Source organism: Lissotriton vulgaris, chromosome 7 (assembly GCF_964263255.1).
Source record: "Lissotriton vulgaris chromosome 7, aLisVul1.2, whole genome shotgun sequence".
NCBI classification, from domain to species: domain Eukaryota; kingdom Metazoa; phylum Chordata; class Amphibia; order Caudata; family Salamandridae; genus Lissotriton; species Lissotriton vulgaris.
This window is the reverse complement of record NC_141695.1, coordinates 937028697-937053682: the sequence shown is the minus strand read 5'-3', so window position 1 is coordinate 937053682 and position 24986 is coordinate 937028697. Positions and strand designations below refer to the sequence as shown.

The window sequence follows — 24986 nt, the reverse complement described above, 5'->3', positions numbered from 1 at the left end:
TTTCCTTAACCCTATTAGTGACCACCATGGCTATCTCCTTTCAATTCTGCCAGTTCTTGAACAATTTTTTCCTTTACCAAAGTGTTTCCCATAGTCACCATTACTGCCTCCTTCTGGCGGATTTCCTTTTCTAAAAACTCTATTCTGTTGTAATACGCTCTTCTTCTTTTTGCAGCCATAGCTCCCAACCTACCCCGAAGAAATGCCTTGGCCGCCTCCCAAACACTGTCTATCTTTGCTGAACCTACATTCTGCTCAACAAATCCATCCACTTCCTGCCTGAGACTCTCCATTGCCTCATGATCATACAACACTGTACGGTCTAACCTCCAGACTGAACCCGAATCACCAGTCCCTATCCTAAGCTCCAAAGTAACCGCTGAGTTATCCGATAAATGCACCCCCAAATGCAAAATCTGTTTCACTCTGTCCATTAGTCTCATGTCTATTAGGATATAATCGATCCGAGATCTGTGGCTATATTTTTTATTATAGTAGGTATAACCCAATACCTGCCCGGACCTCTGTCTCCATACATCACATAGACCAAACAGGTCTATCAAGCCCTTTACTCTAGATGACATTTTACTATTTACCTGGGCCCTACTATTGGCTGATCTATCTAACTTATTATCAAGCACCGTGTTAAAATCGCCGGCAAGGATAATATAACCTGTGACACCCATCATTTCCTTAACTAGCTCATCTAGGGGCCCAACATCGTCTTGGTTTGGACCATAATAACCTATAATGTTATACACGAGGCCGTTTATCCTCAAATTTACAATCAGCCATCTACCTTTAACGTCCGCCACCTTACCCTCAATGACACAATCTAACCCTTGCCTAACCAACAGTTCAATACCTTTAGTTACCGCCACTTGGGGTGTATAGAAGACATGCTTTAACCAGCGCAGTGATCCAATGAACTTCTTACTCTCTTCCTCTGTTAAATGGGTCTCCTGTAAAATCATAATATGCACAGGGAGATCTCTCAAATATTTCATAATCTTATCCCTTCGAGGTTTAACCCGTAGGCCATTCACATTCCATGACATCTAAGTCACCACCGTTGCACTACCCTCCACCATCCCACGCCAATTCCCTTCTCTTCCACAGCCTGGTGAGAAGATAGCTCATGAGAACATTTTGTATATTTTTCCCCCATATCCCTTCCAACCCAGCCCCCTTCCCTACCACCCTACCCTTTCCCCCCCCCCCCCCCCTCCCTGGAAAACCCAACCAGCTTCCTTAGGCCCAACCTAGGCCCTTCGAGTGCCTGTTTTGGGTGGTCGCGTTTTTTCACTACATATTGTTTTCCAACTACAAAAAGACCTCTACATGGCTAGTGCTTTTTTCTCACCTACCTTATATCATTTTAATCTTTTCACTTTTACCCCCTTTACGACCTTCCGCTTTGACACTGTTCCACAAAGCCATCTACATCTTCCACTAATCTGAAAGTATACATTTTGTTCTTCCACATGACTTTTAAGAAAGCTTGGAATTTCAATTGTACAGTGGCTCCTAAACTCCTTAGTGGTTCAATTATTTTGCCCAACTCCCACTGTCTATTTGCAGTTACCACAGAAAGGTCTGACCTAAGCTCTACTCTTGCTTCCCCCACCATCAATGCACCCTTCTTCAACGTCGCGGCAGGATTTTTTCTTTTAAACTATAAGTTAGGAAATTTATCTGAATCCTTCTAGGCTTTGAGCGATTTGGGTTCAGTTTGAAAGGGTCTCGGTGTATCCTCTGAATACCCAGAGAAATCTCCTCTTCTGTTTCCTCTATCTGCAGTTCTGTTTTTAATAAATGAACAATATACCCTTTTATATTGTCTCCTTCTTTCGCCTCTGGAAGTTTCAAAATGTTTTAATTGTTCCTACGCTGCATATTTTCTAATTTCTCTAGGCGATCCTCGTTCACCATTTCCCTGTTTCTAACCTCCGCTAGTTCTTTGCTGTGTTCCTCAGCCTTACCTCGAATCTCCTTGATTTCTAACTCCAATGCTTCCGTGCGGGTATTCAACTCATCAAACTTAGCCTCCAACAGTCCACATGCCTCCCTGATCCCTTCTCGATTAACCTTTGACTCCTCAAAACCTCTGTGTACATCCAAATCGAGCTTCTTTAGTAGGGCAATAACCGCACTGTCTGAATTCTCAGCTCCCAAGAGGCTCTCATTGCCCCCTCCATCACCCCCAAGTTCTTCAGCACAGCTTAGTACCACTAACAAGGTGGGGGGGTCTCCTTCTCCTGTGCTCCCAGATTCTTCACTGGGTCCCAAACCGTCAGGCTCAGCCCTTGCTACCTCTTGATTATTTTCCTCCATCTCTAACACTTTGTACCTATTTGGACTCAAGTGGTCTGCCCAGTCTACCCAACTGTTTTCCAACCCAGTGACCTTAACACCACCTACAGCCTGTGGTATTTTCCCACTTTCCAGCTCTTTTTTCGAGTCCTCAAAATTTCCTAATGGAGCGCTGTCCGGAACGAGATCTTTTGAAAGTACAAGAGTCCTGGGCAGCGGCTTGAAGTAAGCGGTTAACCCAGTATGCCTGCCCTGTTGCTTTGTCTTGTGAGTTTTTTTTATTGTGTTCCTGTTCCTCAAACTTGCTCCTATATTCCCCCTGCAACCTTTTTGTGAGCTGCCTGATTCCACCCCTACTGCCCTTCCTGTACTTCTCAAGGCATACCCTACATTTATTCCATGAGGCTCCCTCTTAACATATGCAGTATCTTTCTTGTCACTTGTACAGATTTTTGAATGGGCTCCCTCCTCCCTACCTTCTCCGCCCTTACATTCCACACTCCCTGATGAGGTATTGGGGACTGGTAGTAATTGTTGTTTGGGGGCTTGCCCTACCTCCGGCTTTTTTCCTTTCGTACTCCCGGCACCTCTCCCGACTGCCCCTCCTGGCCGTGGCTCGTCTTCCTCTACCTAACTCTGCAACCGCTCTACTCCAACACTCCCTTCCCGCTGCCGACTCCTCCGGCGGCTCCACAGGAGGCTCCACCTCCACCGCCCTCTGTCCGAGTGTTTGCTCTGCGTCCTCCGCCGCCATGCACCACCAGAGCAGCCGCTAACTTTCCGAACTCCTACAGTCGAAAAGGAATGCCGCGTAAGTAAGAATAGCACTCTGTATTAGCTTTCCATGATAATTTTCAACCTAGCACTGCCGTGTATAAGGTCCACCCTACACAAAACACGCCACCCTCCTCCCAGGCACTCGCGACCGACTTCCTAGCTGGCCTCCATGTTTCCCCCAATGCTTGTCTTTTTTTACAATCCTATTTCCCAGATAGGGAACTCTATGCATAAAAACAATCCTGCTTCCTCTGTTTTCGCTTAAAGAGCTCCCTGCTATGTTTACTGTGAAACACCCAGCTCGCCCATATTAGGAAAATAAAATACTCATATTCTATGGCATTTTCACCGTCTCATTCCAAAAGTACTTTGGCGCAAACACAGGGTAGTGGTCTCCTGCCAGTGAGAAAAGTGAGTGTCTAAATAGACTTTTACTTGTTGTAACCAGTCACTGGGTACTGTCTCAGAGTTATTTTTGTTATCAAATGTCTCCTGGGTTCCAATTCTACGGCTGTCATTAAACTGAGCAAGTGAAAAATAAAGTGAAGCTTTTGAGATATTCAGGTATGTATTTTTTTCATAAATAGCCATTCAAGCATTTAGTTATCTTATGCACGGTGCTTTATGCATCATGACTGATGGTGCCATGCTGTAGAATGCTCTGCAGTTTGTAGTTCACAAATGCCCCACCTTCCTGCAGAACAGTTGTATGTACAAAGGACACATTCCTCAGAATATGTGGTAATTCTGTTCAGTTACTTCCCACTATGTGACCAGGGTGTATGGTGCCTTCAGGGCATATTAAAGGAAATGGTGGCCTCTCTGAATCAATAGGCCTTTTTTCCCCTCAATAATACAACGCCAGATGTAGTGTGTCGTGATCGAATGTTTAAATCCTGGTTTCCGCCATAGCCCTGCCAAGTGTCCCCGGCCCATGCGTGATGTTCTGGTCCAATTCCCGTTTTTTCTTTGAATTCTGGGGCATGTGGGATTGTTTATTTTATTACGAAACGGGACTACAAGTCCCATAATTCAAAGGAAAGGAAAGGGCTGGAGCTGCACTTCACTCATCCATTGATTTGTGAAACGTGTCGCCTAGGCCATCAGTATTTTAGCTTTCCCAGGCCGCTGAAGTGATGAGCAGCATTGAGTTGGATAGCAACAAATATCTGTTTTCTGTGATTAGTACTAAGAGCCCTCCTAGGTGAACTTGCAGCACAACAAACAGCCTGTTAAGCTGCACAGACCTTTATTTCAGGCGGGCTTCACCTAACGATGGAGGGGGTCGGGGGAAGGATTACTGGCCCGTGAGACAGCTGCTGGAAGCGAACATAAAGCAAGTTAGTTTAGGCGCCGTGTTCACTCGTGTCATTAAGTTGGCAGTCTAGTTGACATGGTTTCTTGAGAGCGTCCAGTCAGCTAACTCTTATTATGTGTTGATTTTCATTTTATGCACATGACTTTGACTTGCTTTCATTAGCTGCTGTGTAGCCTACATGCATTATAAATCACAGATGCACTGTGGCCCCAGCATCCTAGCCTGGGTACCAGTCTGCCATCTCCCTTCTGTATTCAGATTCCATGCGTAAAGAAACTGGGTGTTCACAAGATTGAAGGGGGGGGGGGGTGCTGTGTGGCTGGTTTGAAGTGATGTCCTGGGTGGAGCATATCTGACTATCTGTTGTGCAGTCTATGTCGCTTTGGTTTGATATCTTAACCCCTCACCCTTTCATCGACGTCCACCCAACTCTACCAAGTATATAGATACATTGGACAGTGTCATTATCAATGCCAGATGTCTCTCGGCGGGACACTGCTTCACATGAGTACTTCAAGGTATGTTTCCCTGACTCGGGCACTTTCTTGTTCATGTGTGACGCTACAAAAAGGAGGTCAGGCTATCGGAAGAAGAAGGTTAACTCTGACGAGCTGCTTTCTCACACATTGTTTCCTTCTATGGGGCCGTGTGGTGTGTACGCATAGTAAATCATCAATAGACCTGTACCAGTTCACGAACATGCGTTTTATTTCTTACAACGTTTTATGTAGGCCATCGATTTGGAGACGGCAGAGCGACTTGTGTCATATTCACGAGTTGAATGACAAGCAATATTTACATGATTGTTTTCAGGCGCAGGGCGCACGCAGGCCGCCGGGAGCTATTAACGGGTTTTATTTATAGCAAATGTAGTTCCAGATAAATGAGAGACCCCCGCCAAAGCAGGAGGTGCTCTCTGGGCCCGCCAAAGCAGGAGGTGCTCTCTGATCTGCTCCATCAATTCTGAATAATCCCAAGCACACGCGTGTACCCTGTGACCTCACCCCTAATGAATTTGCCGGAAGCAGTGGTTACAAGCACACACAGGACAACAGGACGCCATACACGTCCCTCCTACAGACATCTTCCCGCAGAGCGCACGCCGCAGTCTGTAGCACAAACAGGCTCATGGTAATTCAACAATGGTGCTCACATGGTGGGATTATGGGTCAATGTACCACGTCACAACCTCAGAGAACGTTTTCTCCTCTGATTCCAGCCGGAAGTCCACGATCCTCAACCCTACATTATCGGCTGGCACCTGACTCACTCTCCTTAAACAGAGCACCTGCATAGGGGTATTTACGTCTGCACTATCTGCGACCACAGAGGATAGGCAGCGTGCCAGAAATCGTTCACTTAGTTATAACAGAATATAGGTGATTATTAAAGTTGGTGAAATAACATTGTCTTTATTAGGATACTGGCAAATCGCAGTTTAAACACAAAAAATTGTTTATAAAATTGATTAGACTATGTAAAAGCTGCATATTATAAGCAATGATACGTAACGTTCACCATTGATTCAAAATACGGACAGCTGGACCAGTGACGCGCAAGTGCGACTGTGTTCCCATTTATGTGCCTCAACCCTGCTCCAAAGAGCCCACGTTTCGTAAAATCTGAGGTAGTGGTTCAAATTTCACCAGAGGTTATTGGAGCAGCCTTGGCTGCCCATAATGAACTACCCGCAGGGGGCGCTCATTACCCTCACTCCAGGTCATGAATGTTGTGTGAAATGCGTTATATAAAAACCTTCTGCAAATTGTACCGGGCATCACATGTAATGACGTCACGAGTACTGACTGTGAACGAAAGTGACCCGAGACACCGCTGGTTCATGTGTGAACTTTGCTGCTGTGAGCAGACACGTCATTGGCTGACACGCCGTGCACTCCTAGGCAGCATTGGCGCTTCGAGGGGGACTATAAGGCGCTGTTTGGTTCTGCCTGAGTACAGCAACAGGATGTACAGTGTTTCCTCTAAAATTGTAAAATGTTGCCTTGAGCACGGCGAGTTGTACCCTGGGCACTTGTTACATTCATCTTAAGAAGCATGGCATTTCAGTCAAAAGTACCAGATAGTCATGTGTTTACTTTAAACGGATGTCTATAAAATGTAGCCCACGAACTCCTCCCTTCACTCTAGCCTCCAACCTCTTAGCTAGTGGTCTAGTCGGCGAGCACCTGTGTAATAATTCTTAGAACGGGTATTACCGCTAATGAGAGCGAAAGTAAAAGCATCTCTCTGACGCGTCCAGTAGCAGGCCGGTGCTTAGGGATAGCTGGCAGTTACTGATTAGGACACAGAGTGCCGCTGTTCACCAACTAGAAGAGGAAAACCGAGATCTCCTTCATACCACGTGGTATGCGCACAGCATTCACTTATAGTAGAATGTGGCTGAAAAACTGAGTTCACTGCAGACTTCGTTTGGTGAAGTGCGGACTGGGCGTTCATTCCAGACGGCACGGAGACATTACGTTGTCACTGGTCCAAGGAGCGTCTCTTTCTCAGATGGGTCAGTTTGCAAGGGACTGTTACTCGGAGGCTGGGGCACCGAGAGAAGGTTACTCCGGTGCCCAGACACGGAGAGTATGTTACTCCGAGGCTCGTACACGGAGAAGCTGTTACTCCGAGGCTCAGTCATCGAGGCGCTGTTACTCCGGGGGTGAGGCATCGAGGCGCTATTACTCCGGGGCTAAGGCACCGAGGCGCTGTTTCTCCGGGGGTCAGTCACCGAGGCGCTGTTACTCCGGGGCTCAGGCATCGAGGCGCTGTTACTCCGGAGCTCCTCTGCTGCTTGTCGTTGCTCTGCTGACAGTCTGTGGGGCCGCTTCCGGGCAGCTGCGTTATTCCATTCCCGAGGAGATGAAAAAAGGCTCTTTTGTTGGGAATGTGGCTCTGGATCTGGGAATGGATACAAAGGAGTTATCAGAAGGCGGAGCCCGCATCGTGTCCACAGGTAGGAAGCAATATTTTCTTCTCAATGTAAACAACGGACATCTATACATTAATGAAAGGGTAGACAGAGACAATATCTGCGGGAACATTTTTCAATGTCACTTAAACGTAGAGATTATTTCGAAGAGCATTATGAAAGTGTATGCAGTTGAAGTGGAGATTCAAGATATTAATGACAATTCCCCCTCGTTTACTGATGATAAAATTACATTACAAGTCCTTGAAATGACTGCCCCCGGCACCCGATTTGTGCTGCCCGAGGCGCACGATGCAGATGTGGGCGTGTACTCTCTGCAGAACTATCAGCTCAGTGAAAATAAACACTTCACGCTGGACATAAAGAGCAGTCCTGATGGCACGAAGTATGCAGAGTTGGTCCTGGAGATACCACTGGACCGGGAGGAACAGGAAGTTCACAGCTTGATCCTCACAGCCACGGACGGAGGGGATCCGGTCAGATCAGGCACCATGCGGATACAGATCAATGTGCAGGATGTGAATGACAATGCTCCAGTTTTTAGTCAGACCGTCTATAAATTCACTGCGTCTGAAAATGTGCCAAAGGGGTCTGTTGTGGGCGCCGTCACAGCTGTTGATATTGACCGGGGATCAAATTCAGAAGTAACATATTCCTTCAGCAAAATGAAGGAAAACGTCGTTCAAAAACTCAAACTAGATTCTAAAACTGGAGAAATATCTGTGATTGAAAATCTGGATTTTGAAGAGTCAGAAGTTTATGAGTTTGAAGTCCGGGGGAGTGATGGCATTTTATCTTCACGCTGCAAAGTTTTGCTACAAGTAATTAACGTGAATGATAATAGCCCAGAGATATTAATGTCATCTGTGCTGAATCAGGTACCAGAAAACAGCCCGCTGGGTACAGTCATTGCTCTTCTGGAGGTGTACGATAGGGATTCAGGTGAACATGGGAAGGTCACATGCCTTCTGCCACCTCATCTCCCCTTTCAGTTGCATAGATCGCTTGGAAGATATTACAGTTTGGTAACTGATGGCGTTTTGGATAGAGAAGAGGTTTCACAATACAACATAACAATCACTGCCATAGACAGCGGGACTCCAACTTTATCCAAAACCAAGACCATAAACCTTCAGATTACAGATGAAAATGACAATCCACCAATATTTCAGCAAATGTCATATAGCACCTACATATTTGAAAACCTACCTCAAGGCACTTCAATTTTTACAGCCAAGGCAACTGATTTGGATTGGGATAAGAATGCCAAGATCAGTTACTCCATCATTGATGGGTACATTAGAGAGACTCCATTGTCGGCTTATCTATCCATTAATTCTGAATCTGGTATCATCTATGCACTTCAGTCATTCGACTTTGAAAACTTTCAAGAATTTCAAATCCATGTGAATGCTCAGGATGGAGGATCTCCAGCTCTGATGAGTAATGTTACTATAACTTTTTTAATACAGGATCAGAATGACAACACTCCTGAAATATTATACCCATCAACTTTGACAGACGGCTCCTCTGGAGTTGAACTAGCTCCTCGTTCCTCTGTGCCAGGCTTCCTTATCACTAAAGTGATCGCTGTTGATGCAGATTCTGGGCAAAATGCCTGGCTCTCCTATCAGCTGCTGAGGTCCACAGACCAGGGACTGTTTTCTGTAGGTCTTCACAATGGAGAAATTAGGACAGCCCGCCACATTATGGAAAAAGATGTTGTTAAACAATTCTTGGTGGTCTTAGTCAAGGACAATGGGCATACTGCTCTTTCTTCTTCTGTTACAGTCACCATAGTTTTGGCAGACAGTGTGCCAGAAATACTTTATGATATAAGTAACACTTCAGCTTCCACAGACATGGAGTCAAACCTCACACTGTATCTGGTGATTGCTGTTGCATTTGTCTCCTTCTTGTTCTTTTTCTTGATCATTCTTGTTTTGGCCTTGAGGCTTCACCATTGGAGAAAATCTCGGCTCTGTGATTCATCTAGCATAAACTTCGGTCCACTTTCTGCCCCTCAGTTTGTCGACATCAATGGTGTCAGAACTTTTCTCCAAACCTCTTCCCATGATGCATGTTTAACAACAGAGTCCAGCAAAAGCCAGTTTCAGTTCCAAAGTTCAAGTGACACCAATACCATTTGTTCAAACCAGAATTTTGTGGCCCACGGTCCACCTCTCCTCATTGAAGATTTTTTAAGTATAGATAAGGAGGACCAGCGATTTATTCAGGTAAGTTTACACATTCTAAATTTCATTGTTTACTCTCAAATGCAAGGCACACATATTCTTCTCAAATGTCTGCCATAATAAAAGAAAAGGAATTGTATATTTTCTACTACACTAGTAGAACCGAAGCAGAAAAGCAGATAGAGGAAATTGCAAGCTGCATAAAAAAGACAAGTTCTGAGCTTGTTATTTACAAAAAGCCATATTATGGTTAGATTATCTGTGTAATCTAGACACATAGTCTTTCCACTGTTTTGCCGGCACTAGATAAAAAAAAGGATTCTTCTCCCAAACCTAATTTGTTAATAGTTGGCTTACAGAAAAGGTGGGAGCTAGGTGAGGAGAGCAATATAAGGAATGTCTTTTCTTGTTGAAGAAGAAAGTCTCATCAGTTAGAACTCCGTGGCTGATGAAGAGTGCTTTAAATAATCTATTTTGGCCCCAGACAACCAGTATCCACAAAGAATATCTAAGGAGATGCACAAGCAAGCCAGGAGTACAACAAAAATTCAGACAGCTTTACATTTAATGAGTTGCATTTTATGCATTAATAACCTAGCAAAAATGTAGAGTGTGTAACTGTAGTCAATACAGGAAAAATAACAATTAAGCAACAATGTTTTGCCTGCCTAGATGAAGCTGGAGATATTATCTTTGTGGCGCATCCTAAAATGGAAAAAAACAGTTTGATGAAACCCATCTAACCCATTCAGAAAATGAAAAATTGACATAACAAATGTCATGATTTCTAACAAATTTACCTGGAGAAGGGGGTGTTCTAAAGTAATAGGGCTAACACCAGAAATACCACAAAGATAAGCTTCTACCAAGAATATGATCCTCGATCTTGTCCCAGTTATGAATAAGGCATTTGGAGTTGATAGAAGTGAAACCTATCATGTTGATTGCCTTGGTCATTATTAAAAAAAATATGAGCATACTGTTGCCAGTATATGGCTTAAAAGAAAAGCTGAAGGCCGAAATTAGGGCTTGAAAAAAGTAAACTCACTTTTCCCATAATCCAGGGCCTCCATAACTTCATATGAATAGGAGGAGTTGGAGAGTAGAGCTGAGAGCTGTACTTGAGGGATGCCATGCTTGAGAGATTCGGCTGATCATCGCTTGATAGACAGCTAAAGTACTGTTTGACAGAAAGGAGGCGAAGGGCAGAACAAGGCCATTGATGCCCAGATGTTTAAGACCATTAAGAATAAATGAAGGTGAGAACGTTTTGAATACAACACTACGTTCAAGAAGCACACAGGCCCACCCTCCCTCATGGAACATGAATGTAGCATTTTTCTAAGGGTATGTGCAATAGCCAGGAAAGCAAAGAAGGTGCTAAGAGGGGAGCAAAACCAGAATTTCTCGGATCTGATTAAATTCAGCAAATTGAGAGAGATGTTGATTAAGAAGATGTATGTCTGTATTAATGCATCTGAATTAACACAGTATGTGTGTGTTATGGGAAATCTACTGTTCACCGTTGCCTTTTTAATGATTGCAACGTCACCAAAAAACAACTGTTAGGTTTGTGTGTCCAATAAGTTGAGCTTACATACATTTGGATATGTTGCAGTTTACTTGTGAAGACTTATGAGACTTTCTCGTCACCAAAGTGCTTTTAACATGTTACACATAATTAAAGCAGTCACGTGGTGTGTCTCCTTAACATGTACTGTCTAAAAACACCTTTTGAAATGTCATGTATTTTGTGGGATGTGATTGTTTTACCTAAATGAGCTACTTTTGAATATCGAAGTGATAACAAATGTCTTTCCTGTTGCTGCGTGGGTCTCTAATCCTGGTATTCGTAACATGGGCAATGACATGCAGTTCTAATTAGTACACAATTCTGCTGTTCCACCCAAAGAAGCAAATCTAGTAGTGAAAGTACTTATACCAGCTCCTAACCTAGAGCTAAATTACCTCAAATTGACAGGAACAGATTTGAGTCATATTCAGGGAACACTCCACATACGGCCATGTCGAGAGCGCCCAAGGGTGGCAAGCTCCCCAGCCAGATAGGCAGGAGTGATGCTCATGAGGGCTTTTCAGATCATGCAGCTGGTCTTGGCTTTGGGGAGGGTTGACACTGAGCTAGAAGAGTTCCTTCAGGATAGAGGTGCTATGATCATATGTCTTCAGGCCCTAGAGGAGACACGCTGCCACATGTAGAATGCCCTTAGGAGGGGACCAATGTGAAGTTTGAAAGACATGGAACAGGGGGCCGCCCCCATCCAGATGCAAGAGTACAAGTCTTCAACAGCAGTTCTGAAGTCACTTTTGGGAGAAATGGTTTCACGTTCTTAGTAGATGTAGGCTGGTGCAGAATCTTTGTTTTCTTCCCTCATAGAGCTCTCTGCTACTATAAATATGTAATATCAACAGCCAATTGCCAGCTTTTTGTCTGGAATAAATATTCAAAACTAGCATATGAAAATAGCTCTAAGACTTTGAGTACAAGTAGCCCAGTTGAGGTAATGATCACACCAGGTGAAATCCAAAACCCTCGGATCACTGCTTTCTAGGATCAGTATTTACCACTAATTCTGCATTAGCATCCCCACTGAAAATGGGAAGATGTGTGGAATTTGTGCTTTCCCGTTGAATTCCACAGAGCTCAGACTCTAACAGGCATTTTCTTGTGGTCATTTTTTTAAGCAAATTGTGGGGAATGTGGTAATTGCTGTATAACTTACAATTATTGTGCCTGTACATCCATGTTTGTGTGCAGGGCCTGGAAATAACCAGACCGTGTGTAATAAGGGCTTAACTAAGCACTTTGCCACCAAAATGAGACGCGCTGCTGTCTGTCTTACTATGTTTAAATGTATGCATCCATTTGATTTTGCAGTCAACCATTCATGTATTTGCTTAGTTCGTGTGAGAACTATATGTGGTATGAGTCATATTATCATGATAAGGAAGGTGCTGCAGCTTTCAGAATAGAACTATAACATTTGCTTGTGTTGCATTTGGAATTGCTGTACATAGCAAGGGCCATGTATCAGTGACCCACTTGAAATATGACTTTATGGTATTTTATGCTGTTGCTCAATTGCTTCACATTGCGTGGCCAGGATATGAGGTTCCAAAGGGATGGTAATGGAGTGTGCGGCATACATGAAAGTAAAATACGTTATCATTTTCCTGAATATTACAAAGCAAGGTATGTGCGCTGTGGAGTCTTAATATGGCCACTGAAGCGCCCACTGCAATAATCTAGGCCTAATCTCTGGTTTGCTGGTTTGAATTACTCAGCCCAGAACAACTGAAGCGAAAACAGCCTAGAGCAAGTCGATGTGTGCTGCATGTTCACTTGTAGCACTAAGGTGGCGATTCTAGCTCGCATTGTTTGCTGTGTGCCACCCATAATTATCCAAGAATATCTACCTTTCATTCATCTCTGGGTAGCCAATGGAAACTTTAAATAGCCCTTGTATTGCGGCCTGAATCCTAGTCTAGCATCCTCTTTCTATAAGCTGTGTGGCGTGAAGTTGAGTTTTCGCAAGCATGGCATTGTGCTTTTCATGGCATACAGCTGTTAAGGAGCGGGTCCTCTGTGTCTGTTTTAAAGGGGTTCATGAGCGGAGTGGCATTACATTTTTGATTCATTTCAGGCTGGCAATAGATCAGCTGTTGTGTTTTCTGTTGTACAGTCTTCTAATGTATTTAGACGTACCATTTTAATTGACGGTTATTCCAAGTTGAAGTATTCCACTTGTATATTTAAAATTAAAATCTGTTTTATAAAACAACTCTATTATTAACCTTTGCTGTCAAGAGGATGGAATTTATTTGAAAATAAGTCCGTGGACAACACAAAATTGAAATCTAATTTGATGGGATGTCTTAACTACAGTCAATGCATTGAAACAGAGACATGCTCGTGACTAACGTTTTAGAGCACACCAATTCAGCAGTTGCAGTTTTTTTCTGCATCAATATGAATTTACCACATTTGCAAAATAAAAAATCACCTGCTGCATATTTTTCAGGTTTGAAAAAAATATATATTGTTTCTAACTCATATGAATCAAAAGGTATCAAGGTGTTTGCACACAGTGGATTGCAAAGGATATCTGGTCATCTTTCAGTTGCTTATTTCTGTATTTGGTTCATAAACTGGTGCTAATCAGGTGAACTGTTTGCCCAGTCAGTATTTACATCTGAAAAATAAATTGCCAACATAATGAAATAATACTAACCAAAAACGTACCACCCGCATAGTTTACTTTTTCTTGCTGCCTAATTTAGCCATTTCTGCTGCATAATTTGGGGCTCCCTTGATGCATGATTCTATTGGTCCCGCTAATGTTAACGTGAATTTGCAAACAAAAATAAAAAATAAAGCAAGCACAAGCCCTACATAAAAAAATTCTTGCAACATCCTAACAGGACTATAATATGCACAGAATATTTCTCGCTACAGAACATTTGCTCCTCGAACCAGTCTCTAATTACTACCTCACTGATCAAAGTGAGGTGAGCTCTTACTTAAAAAAAAAAACCTGTCAAGGGACACGTGACAAATAATATTTCGCTAGGACGGTGTAATTTCATTACATTTTGATGAAATATCACATCTTTTCATGTGAAGCAAATAGGCAGTTTTGCTCACCTGTACTTTCTACCTGCACAGCCATTATTTCCAGTTAATTTTATCCCCTCCGTAGTGTGGAGCTTGTGGTTTTTCTGTGCTTTTTGTGATGGGCGTTGCCTTGAAAATTACTAAACCATGCCCTATTTCACTAATAACTTTGGGCCCCCATGGTAAAAAGCAGCACTTTCTTCCTCGGTCATTGTACTTGCACTCTTCGGAGCTTTCAAAGTAAAATTTGCCTCATAGTTTTATGTTTGTCAGACTATTTTATTAGTATGGTTCCAGTGTATTTAATTTTACAGAAACGTATTGGCCTTTTAAGAAGTTAGCCGATGTTTTCCCATGCTTTTGCTGTGCCTCATTTGTTATTTGTATCCGTCTAAGAAGATCTATTCTGCACACCTTAATCAGTTTCCAGGTGCTTTCTAAACAATTGTGTGTCCCTCGACCCAAATTGAAGCCTAAATATTATCAGGTCACGTGATTAAGGATTGTTAGAGTGGCCGCAATGCCACACTTTCAACTCCTATACCATGTATTATTGGCGCTGTGATTTCCGGTGAAGGTGCGCCGTCTAGATTCACACAAAGCTGAGAATTTGCAGTCTCGCGGGAGGGGCTGGGAGGCCCGATCCCCCTCCAGCTGGAATAACTGTGGAGTCAGTTGTGAATCTACAGCAGCACTGCTAGTTCAGCCTGCCTGTCCCTGATGGGTCATTCTCGTGGGCCGCCCTTTCATCTCACTCCACTTTATCAATGTTGTGTCAGGAATATTCTCTGTCCCGCCCCCTCTTTAAACTGCACTGGCCGTTACTTTCAATCAACTTCACATACCCCGAATGAGGGCGCCTCAGCTGTCGCTGCTTAACCTGGAACTTTGCCGGTGCTACCAAAGCACTGACAGTTCATGCTGTTGAAGTGACTGATCACGCAATGCCCCGCTCTGCTCACAGGTGGAACGGGACCATCTAGCTTTCATCTTTCTTTCCTTGGAGCCTAAGTATGCTCCCGGCGGTTAGGGCTTTTTGAGAGGGGTGCAGGCCGGCGTCTCTCCTTTGAGCCTGTGCCTTTGTCGTGCGCGCCACTCCGAGAGAGAGAGAGACGCCCCCTTTCCCTGGTCTCTTGCCTCGCTTCTACTGGTCAAGCTGGGGATAAGCGAGCTCGAGCTGTCCCTTTGTCCCTAGCAGTAGGTAGAGGTCAGCCGCGGCCTTGCTTAAGATCGGCCCCCCTGATGCCAAAGCTGCGTGTCGCGCTTCTTATGTCCTCTGAGACGGGAGCGCGTGACTTGTGTCCGGAGTTCAGACAAATTCTTTGGAGTTTTATGGAGATGGACCCGCAGCGCCTTCTAAGGGATCTCTGCTTCCTTTACACAGATAGATTAGTAATCCTACGTCCCTGGCTGATTTAAATCCTGGGTGAAAAAAGCAGAGAGGCCATCGGATTCGGTTGAGAGCGCAGGGTCTCTTCTCTCATCCAGGTTAGTTTTCCCCTCAGTTCTTGCCCTGAGAACATGCATTGCCTGGCACTGCCAATTAAATTACAAGGCAAATTAATATCTTCCAATCTCCACAGACCCTGCACACGCCAGTTATATCTGTCTCGCGTAAAGTGCCACATTTACTGGCCGTCTGTGCGCTCTTGGGCGAGAATGATGGTTTCACTCTGGAAGGAGCCGTAAATGTGTGTTTAGTCACTCGCAAGTAAGTGCTATGTGCTCTCAAAGTGAAATGTGTTCCTCACACAGCTGCATTAGGGTGTCCGTACCATTGTAGCAGTGGGGAAATAGAAACCTGTTTAAGATTCCATATGTACGTTTATTATAGGACGGGAAACGTGAAAACCAAAGCGAGGCTTGTACCAGAGTGAATAAATGCATCTGATTTGAGAGACTAAAGTGTCTGAAAGGTGCCTGATGAGCATTTACTTTACACTAAGAGCGATCTACTCCTCGGAGTGCCAACTCTCCTCGAATCTCGACACTTGACCCTATGTCAGTCAGTGGTAGATGCACCATAGTCTCACTTTTCCATTTATTAGGCATGGAAAATTAACCCTTAAAGCAGCTCTGTAGCCCGTTTCAGACCATTTCAGCATCCGCACTTGCTGGTACTGCAGTTACCAAATTGGACACTGAGCGCCGCTGTTTACTAACTAAGGAAGAAAATACTCGAGGATCAACTGAATCACGTGGTATAAATGCAACAGAAACGGTTCATACACGGACACTAAATAGTCGGGAATCTCTCCGGAAACGTCAGTGCCCTGCCTTGTTCTTCGGCGTAGTCCACAACTAGGCGTTCGTTCCAGACCAGCTGAGAAGCTTTACATTTATACTGGAAACCCGAGAGTCTTCTGAGATAGGAATGGCTAAGACAACAAGACCCTGTTACACCTCGGCTCAGGCACCGAGAGGATGTCACTCCACGGCTGAGACATCGAAGCATTGTTTTTCCCGGGCTCAGACACCGATGCGCTGTTACTCCGGGGCTCAGGCATCGAGGCGCTGTTACTCCGGGCCTCAGGCATCGAGGCGCTGTTACTCCGTGCCTCAGGCATCGAGGCGCTGTGACTCCGGGGCTCCTCTGCTGTTTCTTGTTGCTCTGCTGACAGTCTGTGGAGCCGCTTCCGGGCAGCTGCGCTATTCCATTCCCGAGGAGATGAGGAAAGGCGCTTTTGTTGGGAATGTGGCTCTGGATCTTGGATTAGACGCAAACGAGTTATGAGAAGGCGGAGCCCGCGTTAATTACAGAGGTAGGACGCAGCATTTTGTTCTCAGTTTAAACAAAGGACAGTTATATGTCAGTGAAAGAATAGACAGAGAGAGTATCTGCGGGAACACCGTTCAGTGTCTTTTAAATGTAGAGATTATATCAAAGAGCATTATGAAAGTGTATGCAGTTGAAGTGGAGATTAAGGATATTAATGACAATTCCCCCTCGTTTACTGATGATCAAATAACATTACAAGTCCTTGAAATGACTGCCCCCGGCACCCGATTTGTGCTGCCCGAGGCGCATGATGCAGATGTGGGCGTGTACTCTCTGCAGCACTATCGACTCAGTGAAAATAAACACTTCACACTGGATATCAAAAGCAGTACAGATGGCACGAAGTATGCAGAGCTGGTCCTGGAGAAACCACTGGACCGGGAGGAGCAGGAAGTTCACAACTTGATCCTCACAGCCACGGACGGAGGGGATCCGGTCAGATCAGGCACCATGAGGATACAGATCAATGTGCAGGATGTGAATGACAATGCGCCCATTTTTAGTCAGACTGTTTATAAGATCAGTTTGCCCGAAAACACAGCCATGGGGACTGTTGTGGGCAGCGTCACAGCAGTTGATATTGATATGGGAACAAACTCGGAAGTTACATATTCCTTTAGCAAAATGAAGGAAAATATTGTACAGAAATTCAGACTGGATTCTAAAACCGGGGAAATATCTTTGCTTGAAAATCTAGATTTTGAAAGGAACGAATTTTATGAGTTTGAAGTTAGAGGAAGTGATGGAATTTTATCATCACGCTGCAAAATTTTGATAGAAGTCGTTAACGTGAATGATAATAGACCAGAGATCTCAATGTCATCTGTGCTCACGCAGGTACCAGAAAACAGCCCTTTGGGTACAGTTATCGCTCTGCTGCAGGTACATGATAGAGATTTAGGAGAGCATGGAAAAGTGACCTGTTTTCTGTCGCCTCATCTCCCATTTCAGTTGTTTAAATCAATTGAAAATTATTATAGTTTGGTAACAGATAGTGTTTTAGACAGGGAACAGGTACCACAGTATAACATAACAATTACAGCCACAGACAGTGGCACTCCCCCATTATCTACAACAAAAAGCATAAACCTTCAGATAACAGATGAAAACGACAATCCACCAGAATTTCATCAAATGTCATACAGCGCCTACATAATGGAAAATATTCCTCAAGGCACTTCAATTTTTGCAGCCAAGGCAGTAGATTTGGACTGTGACAAGAACGCCAAGATCAGTTATTCCATCATTGATGGAAGAATTGGAGACTTTCCTCTATCTTCTTATATATCGATTAATTCTGAATCTGGTGTAATTTATGCTCTTCAGCCTTTTGACTTTGAAGTGTTCAGACAATTTAAAATTCAGGTGAAGGCACAAGATGGTGGTTCCCCTTCTCTTATGAGTAATATGACAGTGACATTCTTCATACTGGATCAGAATGACAACTCTCCTGAAATATTATATCCATCAACGTTCACAGATGGGTCCTCGGGGTTGGAGATGGCTCCTCGCTCCTCTGAACCAGGTTATCTCATCACTAAGGTGATCGCTGTTGATTCTGACTCTGGGAAGAATTCTTGGCTCTCCTACCAGTTGATTAAATCCACAGACCAGGGACTGTTTAGTGTAGGTCTTCATACTGGAGAGATCCGGACAACCCGCCCCATTATGGAAAAAGACGCTATAAAACAATTCCTGGTGGTGTTAGTCAAGGATAATGGGCAGACTCCTCTTTCTTCTTCAGTGACAGTCACCATAGTCTTGGCAGAGAGTATGCCGGAAATGCTACATGATATAAGTAACCCTTCAGCACCTGCAAACATGGAGTCAAACCTCACCCTGTATCTGGTGATCGCTGTTGCTGTTGTTTCCTTCTTGTTTCTGTTCCTGATCATTCTTCTTTTGGCCATCAGGATTCATCACTGGAGGGAAACTCAGCTCAGTGAGTCATCTGTGGTAAACTTCAGTTCACTTCCAGCCTCCCAGTTTGTGGGCATCGATGGAGTCAGAGCTTTTCTACAGACATACTCTCATGATGTTTTCTCAACAGCAGAAGCTGGGGAAAAACAGTTTCCTTTCCTAAATTCAAGCAACTCAAATAATCTTTCAACAAACCAGAATCTTGAAAAACAAGATCCACCACTCTTCACTGATGATTTTTTATGTATAGACAAAGAGGACCAGCCGTTTATTCAAGTAAGTACACTTTGTTTCCAATGTATCTGTTTATTTTTGTGTGGACACAGCCTGGTTTGAAGTGTCAACTACCAACTGGAAAATCAAATATATAATTGCATGACATCACGCTGTTTGATAACTAAAATATGCTCACGGGACAGAAAACAAATAGGTAAACCCAAAACTGGATTATAATTTTCAATATTTAGAATCTGCCTTAAGTGTTTGTCTTTAATTTTGAAATGCTTCCCTTATCTTATGGAAAGCAGAAATGGAAATTGAAATTCTGAAGAAGAAAATCAAATATTTGAACGTAAAGAAAGTGGTCACTTTTAGAGATATCCTTGACGGTTCTCGAAACCAATTTGGCTAGTCCACCAACCATATTCCCTTGGCAACATATTCAAACATATTTCACAAACCTAATGTATATGTGTGCGCACGCATGCGGCCATTTGCTTTTGTCTATATGGTATGTTTTATTAGGGGTGGCAGAACTCGCAGAGTTTAACTTCATGGAAATCCACAGAGTTGCATAAAAACTCTGCGAGATTCCACGGAGTTCCACACACTCCTGCTCAGTATGACTCACTATTTTCATTTTGCACCGGCTATTACCATATGCAATGCATGCAAAGAAGAAGTGTTGTTACCTGAACGTATATGTAAGGAAGGAGTGTCCCCCAGTGACCATAGAACAGATGGCAGCTATGGTTTAAGAATTGAAAAACCTTTTTTTTGTTGCTAATTATCAATGGGGATAGATAGTGACTACAAACCAAGTCACTCTCAACAGACTCTGAGGTTATTTTCCAGTAAACATATGAAGCAGGGATTCACACCCAGGTCTCCGGTTCCAATGCAGCACCACAGCGACTAAACCCTATGTCTCAACATCGCTGTCCTGAAGATATGCTGAGAGGCTTTCACCCCTCTGTCCTGCATGGTTTGCTTTTATCTCTGCCCCACTACTTTGAACCAACACTCTTTCAAAGCTGTAACTGTACTGGTGGCAAACCAAAAATTGCACTCAAGCACACACAATTTCAATCACAAGATAAGTCTCCTGTTTGTAGTCTGTTATTAATTCCAGTACACACAAATCAAGGTATTCCACCAAATTTTTTTTACTCCAAATGCAGATTTCCATACAATGCTGTCCAACAATGCCGCAGCCGACACATGTTTCATCTACCTCTACTTTTTCAAGGCTATATGTTTAGTGAAATGTCCAAAGTAGGATTAAAGTCTCTCCCAATTGTAATGATTGCAAAGTGTAGGACAATAGTAAAGTTGTCTGGGACCTGCACACTTAGTTGTCCCACAAAGTAATCCCCAAAGATTTTCAGTATCTGCTTCAGTATTGTTAAGCCATACAGAGGGACTGCACCGCCATGATAAGCGTGCCAGTCTGTACGTTTGATATATGTGCCTACGGCGGTACACAAACCTAGGAACTGGCTTCAAAGTGTGGCCAAAATTACACCAAAGGTGGCTTGGTGACGGTGCTAAGCATGATTGCACCACGAAGTGTTCAAAGTTAGCAAATTAATAGTTTGACTAGGTTGTACGATGGTACATCGCATGCAATTACTTTGCATGCCTTTTACACACATTTTTTAGCGTGCATGTATTTACCTAAAAATGCATTTAAAACCCATGCCAATAACATGCATTGTTTTTCTAAATTTAAAAACAATGTATTTGTGGGGAGACCCCCAACTTACCTTAAATGCGTTGTATTGGCATATGGTTGAAATGCATATTCGCCGTAAAAATATCTGTGCTGAAAAATGTGTTGTGAAGGCTCAACGAGGTAAAAGCCTTATTGTTAAGGCTGTTTCCCGTTGGACTATTGCCAATGACTATAGATAGATGTGTAGACATTGGGCCTAGTTACGAGATCTTTTTCAGCTTAATCACTTTATATGTACTGGTGCCAACCTGTCTAGAGGTTTTGGTGGCTTGATCCACATACCTGCTGTGCTGTGCTTGCGCACTCTTTTCCCTGTAATGGTTGCTCCCTGCTCTGAAGGCTACTTCTTGTCATATCAACTGTGTTGTTGTCGCCTCACATCTGCTGTGTTTGCATGCCATGGAAATGCACCAGATAATCTGGGTAAGTCCCACTTGATGGCATACAATATCCATTTTCAGCATGGTTAATTGTATACATGCTCATTCTTTTTCCTTTATTTCTCTATTCCATCGCATTCATGCAGCTCCTGGCTGGGTCCCATGTGAGTAACTGTTTGCCTTCACCTTTACACCTACCTGGGGTGCCCACGTATCTCTATGACAGACAATACCTTTACTCAGTCATTCAGTCAGTCAAAACAAACTTTATTTAGTTTGTTACAACCATGAAAGTACAATTTACCTCTTGTCTTACTAAAAAGGATAAAATAAAAACCGCAACAGATACATAGCACGGCGGTATCAATAAACATATTACTTCTTGGTATACATATAATTTACTATCATTTTTAAAATCGGAGTATTATAACAATTAAATTAGTAAAATCACTTAATTCATACTATACAACACCTCCTTAAACATGCAGCGCTTACTAATTGTTTCAGACTTATTTAATATCGAGGACTTATATTCTTAGATCTTACTCTGTGCATTTGAGGAACACCTTAACTTTTTTCATATATTTCCCCAAGGCACAGGCTATATCCAAGTTCCCCATTTCCATCAACAATTTAGCGGCTTGCATCCTGTTTGTAATATTATAATTTTTAAAAATCGGGCATAAAAACTCCTTTCGTATATCTAAAAACCACAAACAATCTAATAAAACCCATCATTTGATTTCGAGCTCCCTTATTAGCGTAACATGGGTTTATTCCAATTCTCATTTTTAGGACTTCCCTCCTTAAGCTATGACTTGGTAGCCGGTCTACATAGGGAAAATGTTGGTCAAGCTCCCAGGCTGATGTCATATGGGCTACCGAGTATTTTTGTGAGAGGTACTCCCAGTCATAAGTACGGGACATATCGGTTCCTTGGAGCCTTAGTTCTTTCTTACCTATTATTATATGGTCTTGTAGCGGGCAGACCTTCAATTCGAGCACCCTGTAGGCATTCCTTATTGATGCTCTAGTCTCTTTTGCCCAGGGTAGCTCACTCGTGGTAATTTCCTCTTTGGCCCACTGGGAAATTTTGAGGAACTCATCTGCTCCCAATCGCTGCCAAAATCGTACAAGGGCCATACAGGCGGTTATCGCCCACGAGGTAATTCCCAGCTCAAGTCTTGCCGCCTGTACCATAGAAGATTTAGGCAGTACGAATAGGCTTTTTAATATATTTCCCTCCTCTCTATCCCAGGAGGTCTTACCGCTTAAGTAAATGACTTCGGCTCCATACAAGAATTGTGGGGGCACCATTGCTTGATAGGCTTTCAGGACCGGTCTATCAGACATTTCTCCATAGGTGGTATTGAATCTTTTTAAGCCTTTCACGGACGATAAGGCCCTCATTTTTAATGCTTGTAAATGAGTATACCATTTCAGGGTACCAGAAAACCATATTCCCAGATATCTATAATCAGCTACCCTCTCAAGCAATACTGTGCCCAAGTACCAAGAGAACTTTGTTTTCCTCCTACCAAAGCAGACAATTTTTGTTTTCTCCATGTTAACTACTAATTTTTTGCTAGTACAGTATTCTTTGAATCGATTTAATTTTCTTTCGAGCCCTATCTCCGTCTGATCCATGATTACCAGATCATCAGCATAGAGGAGCCATGAAATCTGGTTTCCTCCCAGTTTTGGGTTTGCCCCTATAATCTCTCTTAATTTTTGGGGTAGGTCTGCTAAAAACAGAGAGAATAGTAACGGGGCAAGTACACACCCCTGCCTTAAGCCGTTCCCAATTGGGATTTTCTTTGTCAGTCCTCCCTCCTTATCCAGAATTATCTGTGCCCAGTTTTAAGTATGCAGTGCTTGTATTAGGGCTAGCAGGTCACCCTGTATTTCATACCCAACCAGTGTTGACCACAGTTGCTCCCTGTCCACCAGCTCAAAAGCTGCACGGAAGTCCACGAAACAGCAGAATAATTTCCCCCCCTGATCAATCGACTTCCGTGCAATGGACCAAAGAGCAAAGCAGTGGTCAACCGTTGAGTGGCCCTCTTTGAACCCCCCCTGTTCTGGTGGTACTATCTGTTTATCATCCACCCAGTCCTTTAATAAACCCAAAATTGCTTTAGAAAAGACCTTTTTGCCTATATCCAGTAGGTTTATTAGGCGGTAGTTTTTTGGGGAGTTTACATCACCTTTTTTATGTATTGGCCTGACAATTGCCCCTTTCCAATTATCTGGGAACTTGCCTGTTTTTAGGATCTCTTGGAACATATTAGAAAGAAACTCAGCCCACCAATCTATGTTAGGTTTTATTATGATAGCTGGTAAATTGTCAGGTCCTGCAGCCTGTGTTAAATTTAATCTCTTTATTATACCTCTAATGGCATCTGGGGAGAAGTGTACTTTAATTTCTTCCCTTATTCCAGGCCAATGATTGGCCATTCTTCCCTCCCTGTCTGGCCATGTACCATAGATTTCTTCCAGGTAGGTCACCCAGCAATGTAGAGTTCCTAAGACTTTCCCCGTACATCCCTGAACTAACTTCCAAAAGCCTCTCACATTCTTTCCTTCAATTGTCTCAAGTAAATTCCCCCAACATTTGTCCTTAAAAGTTCTTTTTTATCTCTAGTAGTGGCCTTGTATTTTATTTTTAGTTTCTTAAGTTCTATTACTGCTTCATCACTATAGTTAGCTCTTAGGCGTCTCTCCTGTTTTCTAATACTGGCCTTTACCTTCCGGCATTCCTCATCGAACCAATGATTGGTACTACTGGGGTATGATTTCGCATTATTTACTGATTTATGTTTACCGTACTTTAATTTTATCCTGAGGCATTCCACCATATCCCTTATTGTATCCTCATACCAGGTTATGCCCTCCTCTGGTGCTAGATTATCTAGGTTTACGGTTAACTGGTGTGTACTCAGTTTTTTTATATATTCATCAGTAATTCTCGTAGTTAGTCGCTTAGGGTATTCCACCTCTACTGGTAGCACTTTTTGTCTTTGTGGGGAACTATTTACCTGGAGTTCTATCTGCAGTGGGTAATGATCACTACCCTCTAACCTAAGAATTCCAAATTGTTTAAATAGATAAAAATCCCAGGCCTGTATGAATGCGTGATCTATTGGGCACATTTGATGCCCTACTTTAAAGGTATGATTCGCGGGCCGGTCTGCTTCCTTTCTTCCATTTACACAGACCAGACCCATGGCCCCCAGCAGTTGCCCAAGCTCATCATCTTGGGTTGAGATCTCACAACTGGGAAAATGTGCCGGCTCTATTTTAAATACTCCTAGCATATCCCTCAGCCAAGGGTCCGTTTTAATGGGGTTTAATCTATGATTGAAGTCCCCCAGTATCATTAGCACATCTCTTGGATAGCAATCACATAGGTATTCCAGGTCTGATTTTAAACATTCCAGATCAGTCTTATATTCGTTTGTTTTACCTTTCTGTATGTACACATTGATAATACATAGATTTTCGACCCCTAACATATTGTTTAGGGTTCGCACCCTACTACCCAAAGCCCAATTACACTTGAGTTCGAGGGATACCATGTCTTTGGCTATCCTTGTTGAGACCAGCGTCATCTGGCCACCAGAAGGTCTACCTGATGAATTCTTTTTTGCAGGTTTTACGTGGTGAGTGAAGCCTTCCGTTACTAGGGTTTTGTCGCACTGCCAAGTTTCCTGGAAGCATACAATGTCATTTTTCTTCAAGATGTTTTTGAAATCTTCCTGTGGCAATATTCTATTGTA

The 24986-nt window shown here is 43.2% G+C and overlaps 1 protein-coding gene and 1 pseudogene across 2 annotated transcripts; both read left to right on the top strand.

Moving 5' to 3' along the window:
• Nucleotides 1-6922: 6922 nt before the first annotated feature.
• On the top strand, nucleotides 6923-14076 carry LOC147702726 (protocadherin gamma-A1 pseudogene; annotated as a pseudogene). Its single transcript, XR_015297367.1, has one exon. The product of XR_015297367.1 is annotated as a protocadherin gamma-A1 pseudogene (transcript).
• Nucleotides 14077-17067: 2991 nt separating this feature from the next.
• Nucleotides 17068-22017, top strand: LOC147702725 (protocadherin gamma-A12-like). Its single transcript, XM_086929440.1, has 2 exons — nucleotides 17068-19149; nucleotides 22003-22017. Exons 1-2 carry the CDS (start codon nucleotides 17068-17070, stop codon nucleotides 22015-22017), a joined length of 2097 nt encoding a protein of 698 aa, XP_086785566.1.
• The last annotated feature ends 2969 nt before the right edge of the window (nucleotides 22018-24986 follow it).